This window comes from Trichechus manatus, unplaced genomic scaffold (assembly GCF_000243295.1).
Source record: "Trichechus manatus latirostris isolate Lorelei unplaced genomic scaffold, TriManLat1.0 scaffold00127, whole genome shotgun sequence".
NCBI classification, from domain to species: Eukaryota; Metazoa; Chordata; class Mammalia; order Sirenia; family Trichechidae; genus Trichechus; species Trichechus manatus.
The window spans coordinates 4,528,227-4,540,549 of NW_004444063.1; the positions used below are offsets into that span (position 1 = coordinate 4,528,227).

General features: G+C 52.6%; 1 protein-coding gene across 1 annotated transcript in view; it reads right to left on the reverse strand.

Moving 5' to 3' along the window:
• Positions 1-928: 928 nt before the first annotated feature.
• Positions 929-12,323, reverse strand: part of TCF7 (transcription factor 7) — a 35,860-nt gene continuing 24,465 nt past the window's right edge. The window contains 9 exon segments of the mRNA XM_023738989.1: positions 929-3,575; positions 3,577-3,615; positions 3,617-3,785; positions 5,158-5,230; positions 6,404-6,452; positions 7,485-7,592; positions 7,697-7,859; positions 8,391-8,510; positions 11,524-11,611. Of these exon segments, the coding sequence (XP_023594757.1) occupies positions 3,444-3,575; positions 3,577-3,615; positions 3,617-3,785; positions 5,158-5,230; positions 6,404-6,452; positions 7,485-7,592; positions 7,697-7,859; positions 8,391-8,510; positions 11,524-11,611 (941 nt within the window). The 3' untranslated portion in view covers positions 929-3,443.

A 12,323-nucleotide genomic window follows, 5' to 3' on the forward strand; every position in this document is an offset into this window, starting at 1 on the left:
CTGAGTTAAAAAGATGCCCTCAGGGTGATTTGAGATCTGGAGCAAGAGGTGACTGGAATAGTTGGGATTGGGGGAGTTGACACAACCTAGGAACCAGGGTCTACTTGGGGGGCCAACTTTGTTTCAGAGCCCCCTAGTGAACTTGTAAAGCTCTTAAGAGACCTGAGTGGTGTCAGCATGTGGAAAATAGTTTATGTTAAAGTAGCTTTTCTAACCTCAAAGAAAAGCCAATTCAACTTTTTTCTAAAATAAACTAGTTTTGGGTCTTTTAATTCTTCCACTTTGATACATAGGCTAGGCAAGTGAGAGTTTAACATGACCTGACTACTCTTGTCCCTTCTGTGCTGTTTTGTTTTCCTAGAAATGGATGCAGGAACTGAGTCCCTTTCTTCGTTTCTGGAACAGAATGTAAAGAACCATTCTGCTTCTCTGCACATGAGGCCTTCTAGCCAGTCTTACTGTACACTGAATAGAGCTGTGCAGCAGTGCTTCTAAGCCAGCTTGGGGCTCGCAGCCAAAAGGAACGTGAGACAGGGAAACCATTCAAAAATTACAACTCAGCAAGAAAATCTAGCCACAGGGCCTCCGATAAAGGGGGGAAGCACCTCCAAATTGGGAGACTTGGAAAGGCCCTGCTAGCTTGCTGAGCTGAGCCCTCACCGTATCCACTGAGCACAGGAGGGCAGGGAAGCAGATGCAGCACGGAGGGGTCACGTAAGTCTGCCATTTGTTTGGGAATGTGTCAGGGACTGTTACAAGGGAGGCTGGGGTATGTCGTAAAAACGGGTTGGTTCCTGGCTGGCAGTGAGGTGCGGCTGGTGTGGTATTTTAAGTTGGATTTGGGGTTGCAAGCTCAAGTCACCCTCTGGCCTCATAGGAACGTACTGGTGTGATTTGGGAGGGTTTAAGTTTTCTTCTTTGAAGTCAGTTTTTTTTTTTTAAAGGCTGGTCTGATTTTTAACGAAGTTACCAAAGCCCCTTCTGTACTCAAATACACAAAGGGTGCATTGTTCATGTACCCAGTGTACTCTGAACAGACACCAGATCAGATACACAACCCAGTCTTGCATAAGCCCTGGTTAGAATGTAGTTTTTTGAAACAACTAGGCCAGTAGCCAGAGTGGAATTCTTTAAAATGGGACAGATGTCAAGGGAATGGCTGGTCTCCTCTAGCACCCTCCCAGAAAGAAGCGAGTCCAGGATTACAACTTCCAGTAGTCTACTTCTAAATAGATGTTGCTCTGGAAGGTTATTTATAAAAACAAATTTTAAATATAAAACGCAAAAATATAACTTGAAAATTACAATGCAGGGAGGATGACTGCTGGCCCAGTGGATGGCTGTCCGCTGGGAAGCACTTCTTGCCCAGCACTTGTATCTAGTGGTTGACTGGCCTACTGAAGTGGCTTTATGACATTTCGTACGTCCGTGACAGGTCTCACGAAGTCACCGTACACTTTAACGTGTAAAAACTAGGTTGTAGATTTATCATTCAAATTTAAGAGCTCTTGTATGAAAATATGAAAATAACACTTCAAGTGTCTTAACAGCTTTGGGGGTAAAGGGTGCTATTAAAATACCATTCCTTTAGATTTTGCTATAATACTAGGTTATAAGAGACGTTTGCTCTTGTTTTCCTTGAAAGGAGATAACACATATTTGTGAACTGTTGTGTTTTCTCTCTGCTCTCAGAGGAAAGTGGAGCCTGGTAGTCACGTGTACCTATTTTAGGTCTTTTAAAGGTCTGTGGATGGCAGCTTCCAACCCTTTTTTCCTCATATGCGCACTGGGGAGCAGGCTGGCCTGCATTGGTTTTTTTGAATGGGATCTTATGCCCCAAGTAAGCCCAGCTCTTAGAGATGGGACTGGGCCCAAGCCTTTTTAGGAAAGGTAATGAGGGTAATCCCTGGCTTCTGCAGGCTAGAAGTTTTAGAAACACGTCTACCATAATAGGGAACAAACCCCAAGTTTTGTGGCTGCGGAGAAGAAAAGAAGTGTCATGCTCTGTGACTGAAACAGCTTATTCCTCAGGGTCAGGTTTTGAAAAGGAAACCCAGTAAAAAGTATCTTTATTCATGTTAAAAAAAAGTTTGATTCTATGATGATGCATTAACAGTACAAAAATATTTTGAACACTACAATGGTTTTGTTTTTTTTCCTCTCGACTTGTTACAGTACTACACTAGAAGGTGTGATCTTTGGATTCTGAGAAACCAGTGGCTGAAGAAGGAGCTAAAGGCTTTTCTTGAGGGGTGTGTGGGGGAACATGGACAGCCCTTTTTCTTTGGATTCAGGCTATGTACAGTGAAGAGGATGCAAAAAAACAGTAACATTAAATTAAAAAAACAAAAATCTTGTTTTTCAAGGCTCAGGGTCAAAGCATGGCTCAGAAATGGGTTAAAATCGGCAGTGGTGAAAACTCACTGTCCACCACTAGAGGTCTTCTGGGCTCCTTGCTTTGGTTGTAATGGTCCTCCATTTGCCCCTGCCCTTCCTGCAGCTCCGTAGGGAAAGTGAAGGTGGCCTAGTTTGATGCTGCTGGAAGATAGGCACTAGTTGTTGGAGATCTGGGGTTTGCCCTCTCTCACAACTGCCCAAGAACTGGCTAGACATGGACGAGCTGGAAATAGATCTGTGAAAAAAGTTCTCTGAATCGGAAGGGATGCATACCAGATTTGGGCCATAACTTCTTTGAACTGTTGACTGTAGCCACTTGTGACTGGCTGGGAACTTGGTATTGGGGCTGCTTAGGCAGGTAAGCTTCTCAGGAAATATTTCCAACTGCTCTGAACTAAAGCCAGATACCATCCACCACCCACACTTGCCTGACAGGGTAGTGTCACGTTATCCCTGTTGCCAAGGTGATAAGCCTAGACTTAACCTATCCCATTGCCTCCTGAGCTGCCTGCTCTTCTTGCAAGCTCCTGAGAACACATAAAGAGGCTTCATCTTGTCCAGCTTATGAGTCACAGCTGGTTTTCTGAAACAGGGCTTCTGTAGTCCCTTGAGAGAGAAGTGTCATCTTGAGCTTTGTGGTTCTGACCTTGCTTGCACGTTGTTTGATAAACCAGCTCATTATTGGTCCATGAAGTGTTTGGGATGGGGAGGGTGTGGTGGCGGTGGTGGTGGCGGTGGTGGTGGGGATGCAGGGGTAGGGAGGGCAGCTGGGCTTAGTCTAGCCCATCTCTCACCTGTAGCAGAAAAGCATGGGAGGCAGGGGGCATCTGGCTAGCAAGACAGATGGTAAAAAGCACAAGGGATGCCTGTCATGAGATGATACATCAACACATCTGATCCCCACCACTCTGAGCAGTTTGAATCGATGGCCCCAGGTTCAGGCAGAAGTTGTGCAGCCTCTGAAATCTCCAGGGCCTGAACCCTAAGAGGGAGTCAACAGGGCCCCTGGCCGATTTCCACGTGCTTTGGGGCTCTGTCGCCTCCTCTCAGGGGGTGGGCTCCTGGAGGAGGCCAAGTGTCTTGGGCCTGCTAGGCTGCCTATCTGTGAGATTCCTGTAGCTGTACTTGTGTACTCTGCAGGGTGCTGCAGGGGGCCCGTGGGGGCCCAGGGGGCTGGAAGGCTGAGAGCGGCGGAGAGACCTGGTGATGTAGGCGCCGACTCCGCAGGGCTAGCAAGCAGTTCTGTGGGGAAGTGGGGCAGCAGGAGGTATGAGGGTGAGTCCTGAGGGGCTGGGGACCCGGGGCAGCCTAGAGCACTGTCATCGGAAGGAACTGGGCTGGGGCAGCGGCCTTCTCCGGGTAAGTACCGAATGCATTTCTTTTTCCTCCTAGGAATAGTGAAGAGAGTTATCTGTAAACAGAGGGTGAGTTCATAGTCATACACCACAACCAAAAAATGCTGTCCTTGCACAGGCCTAGCTGGCCTCTTGACCCCTCTCCCAATGACTTTGGTGATGTGCCTTCAGACCTGAATCAGCACTGCAACTCTGCTACGCCTAGCCTCTGGCACCTACCACAGCAACAAGGTGGCACACAAGGACCTTTTGTAACCAGGCCTTTGGGCTGCCTCCTGTTTTCCAGGAAGCCATCCCCTAGTTTGGGCCTTTGAGCATGATTCACTTATTCAGATGTACACTAAGGCAAGGGGCTGCAATGGCTGTAGCTTCTTGGGCTGGGCAATCCCAGTCCTCCAAGCTGGGCTGGGGGCAGAAGAAATGAACTGTGACTCTTCTCACCTGCTTATACGGCCCTGAAGTTTTCTGGGCCACACTATGCATCTGAGTAGCGTGGTCTAGCCTGGACCCCTCTGGCTCTTGGATAGAATAGGGCCTCCTCTGAAGACAGGTTGCCTCCCATCACACACATACACATCAAATTCCTCTTTGCCCTTTGGCAGGAAGCATGGTGGGCACTCAGAGGGGCTGGACAAGTATCCTTAGAGCCAGTGACCTTATTGCCTAGAATACCCTCAGCTTGAACCTAAGGCAGCCAACTTTAACCACTTGGTAGGTATATCTTCGTTTCACATGTACAAGTATTGTCCTGTTGTATAGTGAAACACATGCTTAGTGCCACAAAGCCCGAGTATGGCCCTTTGTCTAGCACAGCCCAAGAGTACCCTTGCTCTTCTCCCCAACTTCTCCAGCTGTCTTGTAAGTAGGTACTCGGGTACTCTCAGTAGGTACAAAAGAACAATGAGTCATATGACCACCAACCAGGTTGTTCTCCACTACAGTCACCTTGTTTTTTTCAGATTTAAGAGCTCAAAGCTCAGGATTGTACAGGCAGGGCTCCCAACTTGGCGGAAAAGTGTGGGGGAAGTTGTGCTACAAGTTTGAGGCCTGGGAGCCAGGGGTGTGCAGAACACCTGAGTGGTGTTGAGAGATTTGGCACCAGACATCAGAGCCACCTTCTTGAGTCTGCCTTCCCTTTCTCTATTTCCACAGTATCTCGGGAGGAGATTTTCTTCTGTTTTGGAACATTCTGTCTCTCCCCTTCCATTCCTCCTCCTACCTAGACCCAAGTGTTCTTACTCACAAGCTGTGTTCACTCCCATTCTTAGGAGGCATGGGTTCCCCAATCTTCTGGGAGTGCTAGGGGGCTGGTGAGCCAAGAGAGGGCTGCAGGCCCAGCAGAACCTGTGCAGAGTCAGGGAAGCAGCTTGAAGCAAGAGGGGGAGGGTGGTGGGGACAAACCCACCTGCACGGACCACACCAATCCGTCTGCTGGTTGAGGCCAAAGCGAGCACGGCATTTCTTAGGCGAGCCAGGGTCTGCTCAGACATGCCAGAGGGGCAGAGCAGGACAGAGGGCGAGCGGGCAGGCAGCAGGGCAGAGCAGGGCCCAGAAAGAAGAGGCAACATCAGTGTTAGCCAGTCACAGACACCCCACAGCCCCCATAGGTAGAGTAGGCCTCTCCATGGCTCCCTCTCCTAGTGGGAGCCCTAGGGCCAGAGCAAGGTATCAGGAAAGGTATCTCCAACTGGGCAGGAGGCAGTGGGAAGAATGGTGGTAGTGGTGGTTGGGGGAGGGAGGCCCTGTCAGGCTGGCTCCTCTCTGGCTTGTGGGGCCCCTTACAGCATGAGAGCTACAGCAGAGTCCAGGGAGGCCCTCAGGGATCCAGCCTCTTCTGCCTTAAGGCTGCCCACCCTCTCCCCAACTCCTTGCCCATTTTATTGAGTTTTTCTTCATTCTTGCCAGGGCCCAATCTGCCTGACCCACAGCCCCTCATGCTGTAGTTTATCCCTATTCCACACACTCTTCTAGATGGAAAGAAAGGCTCATCCCTCAGCCTCAGAGAAAAGGCTGAGGACTCTGTGCTGTCCCCCCACCCCCTAGTCCCAGCCTCCAGCTTCCCTGTGTGGGGACAGCATAGCTGGGAGTCATAGGTATGGAATCTGCATTTTCAGAGTTGAAGGCAGGAATTCACCCACAGGAAGGAGGCCTGCAGTGGGGTGTGGGCTCCCAGGGTCCTCTACACAGAGCATTTTGCACTGCCATGAAAAATTTGGGATGACAGAAATTGCCAGGCACCAGCCAACAGGCTGTGTAACTGCTAAGCCCAGGTACAGGGCCTGGCTCAGCCTCCATCCAGATGCGTGCTGTCCATTTCAGCAGAAGTAACCAGGATGCACTGTTTGGAATACCCACTGAACTATACTCAGTCCATTTCTCACTAGCTTCTCTGGGAGAGGCTTGCTGGGAGTAGGGCTAGCAAAGGCAGTGGAGGAAGGTGGGGTGGTAGAAGGTAAACTAGCTTCCGCTTGTCTTCGCTGAGATTAAGTACAGCTGTTCCTTGCACAGGGCTCTGACTTGCGAGATGCAGACCCTGTTTCCCTGAAGGATCCTGGCTGGGTACACTGCCCCTCCCTTCAGGCCAGAGCAGAGATGCTCTTGAAATGGGGGCTTGGAAATGAGCCTCTACTACTGCTGAGGGAAGGCCTCACCTGTGTTGGATTCTTGGTGCTTTTCCCTTGAGCGCCTCTTCTTCTTTCCCTGAAGGGAACAAAGGGAGAGAGACTCAGATCTGGGAGGCAGTTGCTGTGACCCCAGTGAGTGAGGGGCTGGGACAGCTACAGCCTGCTGCTGAGCCTATCTGCCTCCAGGATTCCTGCAGCTTCCTACCTTGGGGCCCTGGTGTTTCTTAACTGCAATCCTTGCTAGGCTACCACGGGGTGCTTTTGGGAGCTTCCTCTCTCTCCTGCTCTCATATCCATTTTGAATGGAGGGATGTGAATTCCAGCCCTTCTCCTCCCCTTCTGCCCATCCACGTGGCCCAGTTCAAATACTGGGCAACAGCCCCATGTGTGAGTGCATTCTGGGGTGGGGAACAGAATGTGGGCTTGCCTTTACGGGCAGTTCCACCTGGTGTGGCCTCTTCTGAGCTGGCCAGGTGTTACGGATTGAATTGTGCACCCTCCCCCGCAAATATGTGTTGGAATTCTAACCCCTATACCTGTGGATGTAATCTAATAGAATCACCTTCCATAATGCAGTCAGTTGAAGTCATACCAGTGTAGGGTGGATCCTATACCTAGTCACTTCTGAGTTATAAAAGGAGCAGCATAGACACAGAGACATGCATGCACAAGCAGGGAAGACAGACACTATCTGACTACGAAGCAGATGAATCTATTAGCCCAGGAACTCCAGGGATCGCCGGCTACTAGAGGTTGAAATAGACAAAGACCTCCCCCTAGAGCCATACCCTGAATTCAGCAGTGCCACCGAAGGTCAAACTCATTGTTCTAGCCCAATCCCTCCCTCCTTGCATCCATACTCAACTGCCCCTTTCCCAGTTGACCATCTCATGCCTAAGATGCTAATTAACATGTCCTGAACTGTGTTATTTCTCTTACGGCAGCACTTAGGTAGCTAACACACCAAGGGAGGCCTCGGACCCTCCACTTCATCACCTCCTTTCTCATCTGTGCCTTCAGGACAGTAGTCCTGCCTTCTCTGCTGAGACTGGTGCATGGCGTCTTAAAGATTTTCCTACCCGTCCCTCCTAAGTCACTGGCCACTCACGTAGTTGTCCCGCGCCGACCAGCCTGGGTAGAGCTGCATGTGCAGCTGCCTCTCTTTGCGGGCCAGCTCATAATACTTGGCTTGTTCTTCCCGAGACAGCGCGTGCCACTGCAATGGGGGTGGGGTGGGGTGGGGTGGAGATTGAATGTATCAGGAGTCAGCAAGCTGCACCAGGGTGAAGGTAGTCAGGGGCCACCCCCACCTGCCCTCACCCTGCGTCCCAGGATCTGGTTGATGGCGGCGCTTTCCTTGAGCGTGCACTCTGCGATGACCTTGGCTCTCATCTCCTTCATGTACAGCATGAAGGCATTCAGTGGCTTCTTGATGGTTGGCTTCTTGGCCTCCTTCTCCACCTTGGCCTCTGCCTGGGTCTTCCTGAGGGGCACATATCCAGATCACTCAGGAGCCCCCCAGTGTCCACCTCATGCCACACCCTCCTCTTGTGTCCCGTGTGTCTGTGAGTGCATGGGTATTAGGGTTTTTGTAAACTGAATCTCTTTTTAGCTGCCCCAAAGCGGGTGAGCAGAGAGCTAAGTACCTGTTCTTTACAGGAATACTGTAACCAAGAGGAAGATTCACGTGTTAAGACTTCTCTGCCCCTCTCCTCTTGGCTTAAATTAAATCCTTGTTCCTACCCACCCATCCTTTCCTGCTTTTGAAGGTCAAAAAACAGAGCAGTCAGTGGTCAGAGCTCAGGGACCCCTGGGTTTTAACTAAAAAAGGCTTGACCAGGGGCCTCTCTCCTGGCAGTCCCTGAAGCTCCCAGGCAGCTGGCCTTGGGCCTGGTGGGAGGAATGTGTATCCTGGCTGGACCTGGGTGTGGGGAAGGCCTTGATGAATAAATGGGAGTCAGGTCTGTTTACCTGCCCATCCTACACGCCCCCCATTGTGTGCCTTTTCACTCACAGGCTGCGGTCATAGGGCTGCAGTTCCTGCTTCCCTGAGGGGGGCACAATGGCCGGGTGGGGGATGGCCGCGGGGTGCCCAGGTACACCAGAGCCTAGCATCAGGGATGGGTGGGTGAACCTAGAGGCAGGAAGAGAGTTAACACTGAGACAGGTGTGTCAGGGCCAGACCTGTGGACACACGTGGAGGCCCCTGCATGGTACACAAGGACACAGGTAAACATACCCTCCCCCACTGGCCTGGACACAAGTACACAGAGATACATACAAATACCTGCTCCCAACACATTACATAGACACATTGCAAAAATTCACATATATGCCATTTAGGTGCTTACTATGTCCTGAACAGCTTTTGGCCTTTTCTCCTCACCTGTCTCTAGCTCACCCTCACGAGCCTGTGGCTGCCCTGTAGGCCTCCTCTCAGTCTCCTGCTTGCCCACTCCAGCCTCTCTCCACACAACAGCCAGAGTGACCTTTTTAAGACACCCGAATGCTCATGGCCCGTTCCTGCTGGAATCTCCCCACTGCCCAGGCTCCTTCTTGGAGCCTGCACAATGCCGCATGACTATCCCGCTGACACCCCTCACCCCATCCTTCCCCCTGCTCCCTATTACTCCCTATCTCCCTTCCCCCAGGCCCGACTACTACTGTTTCCTTTGTCCCCCTCTCCCAGGAGATGTCATCCTTTTCATGAAGCTCTCTGACCCATCAGGCCCAGCTGGGGTCTCCTTTGGGCTTCCTCATCACCCAGATGGCCCCACTCAACTGCTGGTACCCGTGTTCATGCTCTATCCCTGGTGCTCTGTGTGACTCTGTTGGACAGAATGGCCTGGACTTAGGCCCCTCTTGTGCTCCCATTGGCTTTGCTCTCAGGCTCAGAGCAGCAGCAGGGCTGTAAGATGACGCACGGACAAGTGGACAAACAACTAGCACAGGGCAAGCAGGGACCTGGGCATGGCCTCGTGTGGGCACTGAAGCCTGGGCAACAGGAAGCAGGAGCCTGGCTGCAGGGTAGGGGACTCACCTGGGGTAGGGGGCGCCAGGGGCTGCGGTGGGGGCGGGGAAGTGCTGTCTATATCCACAGGAAGGGGACAGGGGGTAGAGAGGAGGGCTGGGCCTGTGATTGGGAGAGACAGCTGTTAGCGGTCTAGCTGCTGGCCAGACTTGGGAAGGTCTTCCCCACCTTGTATGGGCCTGACCCAATGTGAGGCCAGTTGGCCTCGGCTTGGACCACCCCACGGATGGAGCTCAGCCCCTCCGCAGCCAAGGCAGTGTGTGCTGCAAGCATGTGCCACCAGGGGGCAACCTATGCTGCGTCTGTTTTCTTCTGCCAGCTCGTACTGTACTGATACTTTAAGGGATGGACATGGCACCTTGCCCTCGGGACCCAGCTTAGCAGGTCCCCAGGTCCCCTCCAGCCTCCAGTCCCCCCCCCTCACAGTGCTCTAACTCCATGGGGCAGTCTCCTGAAGTCTCCCTATAAATACAGGCTGATTCCTGCCTTAGGGCCTTTGCACCCACTGTTTATACTGCCTGGATTGCTCTTCTGCCCCACTTTGCCTGCTTCAACTAGTCGCACTTCAGGTTTTGGCTAAATTCCCTTCTTCCTGAAAGCCCTGAGATCCCCAGCTAGATGAGGTGCCCCTCTGAGCTCCTACAGTCCTCAATCAAAGCACTGCTCACCAAAACCCAAAAACCAAATGCACTGCCATTGAGTTGATTCTGACTCATAGTGACCCTACAGGACAGAGCAGAACTGCCCCACAGTGTTTCCAAGGCTGTAAATCTTTATGGAAGCAGACTGCCACATCTTTTTCCCACAGAGCAGCTGCTGAGTTCAAACTGCTGATCTTTTGGTTAGCAGCAGAGCACTTAACCACTGCGCCATCAGGGCTCCCTGCACTGCTCACAGTACCCTGTAATTGCCTGGCCTCTTGCCTGGGTCACCCACTAGGTGGACTGAGTTCTGAGGTGGCAGGATCTAAGGATCGTCAGCTTCAGCAATGCTTCCCAGCTGCACAGAACGCTGCACAGCCAAGCTCAGTGCAGAGATGGCCAACATACCCCCACTTCTCTCCTGGCAGCCAAGTGCCATTCCCCCTCCCCTGAGCCTGAAGTCCCCTTATTAGTGCCTTGGGTTAACATCTCCCCTAGGTTCAAGTCTCTTGGTCTTTAGAGCTATTGGCCTAGGGATCACTGTCAAGAGGCTGGTGCAGAGATTTGTTTCCATAGGACCCTGGCCTGGCCTAGTCAGGCTGAGCTCTGAACAGCCCCACCCTGCTCTGATCCTGTTAGGAGGTACCCAAGAGGGAAGTCCTGATTTGTGTTCAGAATGGGGCTTTGTCTAAGGAGAATCTGGAAACAGGAGTGAGCTAAACACGAGTAAAGGGTGAGTAGAAACGGGTGGGGAGGCCCCGGGCTGGGCCTCTGGACTGCTCTGCCTTTCTGCTGTTGGGTGACTGCCACAGCCCAGAGAGGCTGGGTCCTACTGCAGCTGATGAGCAAAGGGCCAAGGAGCCTGCCCAGGCTCGGCTCTGGCTAAGGACAGGCCCTTCGGCGCACAGTCAGGACTGCTGAATTGGGGGATGTGGGGAGCGCCCAGGCTAGCTTTCCTGGCTCAGCCTTAACAGACTCTAAGACAGGCCTCTGTAAGTGGGGAACCAGCTGCACCCTGCCCCTCCAGCAGCTCAACCAAGAAAGGGACCAACCAGCAGCAGGTAGTGGGAAGTATTCCCCTGCCCACCAGCCGGCTAAGAAGCAGCAGCCTCTGTGGTAGCCACTCATGTCATGCTGTCTTCTTCCTACTTAGGCCTAACATTTCTTCCTCACATACTCCAATGGCTCTGGAGGTGCCTGAGCAGCCAGAGTTCTGCCATCCACAGGGACCAGGACCCAGGTCTCCTGCCTTCCCAAATGGAGTATGTCAAACTACCTGGGGAACACCCATAGGCCAAAGGGCCACAAGGAGCCCTGGCCCAGAGCCCGCATGGGCTAGAGCTGCAAGCCAGCCCCTGGTGCCTATACCAAGCTGGCAGCAGGGTGCTCCGCACAGAGGATGGACGAGGGGATAGAAGGGCAGGTATGGGTCGGACCAACGCATGGTGCCCCTTTCCCACTGGGCCCACACTCACCAGCTCACAGTGTGGGGGAGCTGTCCCATGCTGCCTGAGGTCAGAGAGTAGAAGCCAGAGAGGTCAGGGGTCTGCAGAGGCCTGTGAACTGCAGTGGAGAGGGGCCGAGTAAGTAGGCTAGCCTGACTCTCGGGCCACTTCAGCCAGTTAATCCAACCTAGAGCCTCACACGGGGGCCTCTAAGATCCCATTCCCCTTCACTAGAGGACCAGACAGGCTAGCTTGCTCAGGACTATCCCTGTTTACACCACTGCTCCAGTGTGATAATGCCCATTTTACAGGCAAGGGAGCCAAGGGCAGAGGTTAGGGGACTTGCCTAAAGACACCCAGTTGGCTGGCCAGTGGACAGGGTTGGAGTCACCCAAGAGTGGTCCACTGATGGTCTGCAATTGGGGCTTCTCTGCTGGGGAGCTCTGGCCTGGCTTCCTGGGCAGGAGGCAGGCCCCCTAGTTTGGGGGAGCCAGGTGGGGAACCAGGGCTCCACTGCCCCCACCCCGACCCCAGGGTGAATCAGCAGGTTTCCCACAGCGACAGTGGTGGATTTCAGAATGACTTGGCCTGAGGCTGAAGTGAATCAGTCATCACAACCACCACTTTCCATTTTCTCACCGGGGGGAGGGGAAGGCTGCAGGTTAGATGTCTGCTCCCATACTGGCACTGGGGAGGGGGGTTCCCCACAAAACTTAGGCCCTTACTTCAACCTGAGGTCTTCAAATTTTGACTTGGGACCACCTCTCCCAGCCCTGTGGTGCCCTGAGGCCTCCCAACCCATCTTTCTGGCATCCTTTTCTTTGGGCCCC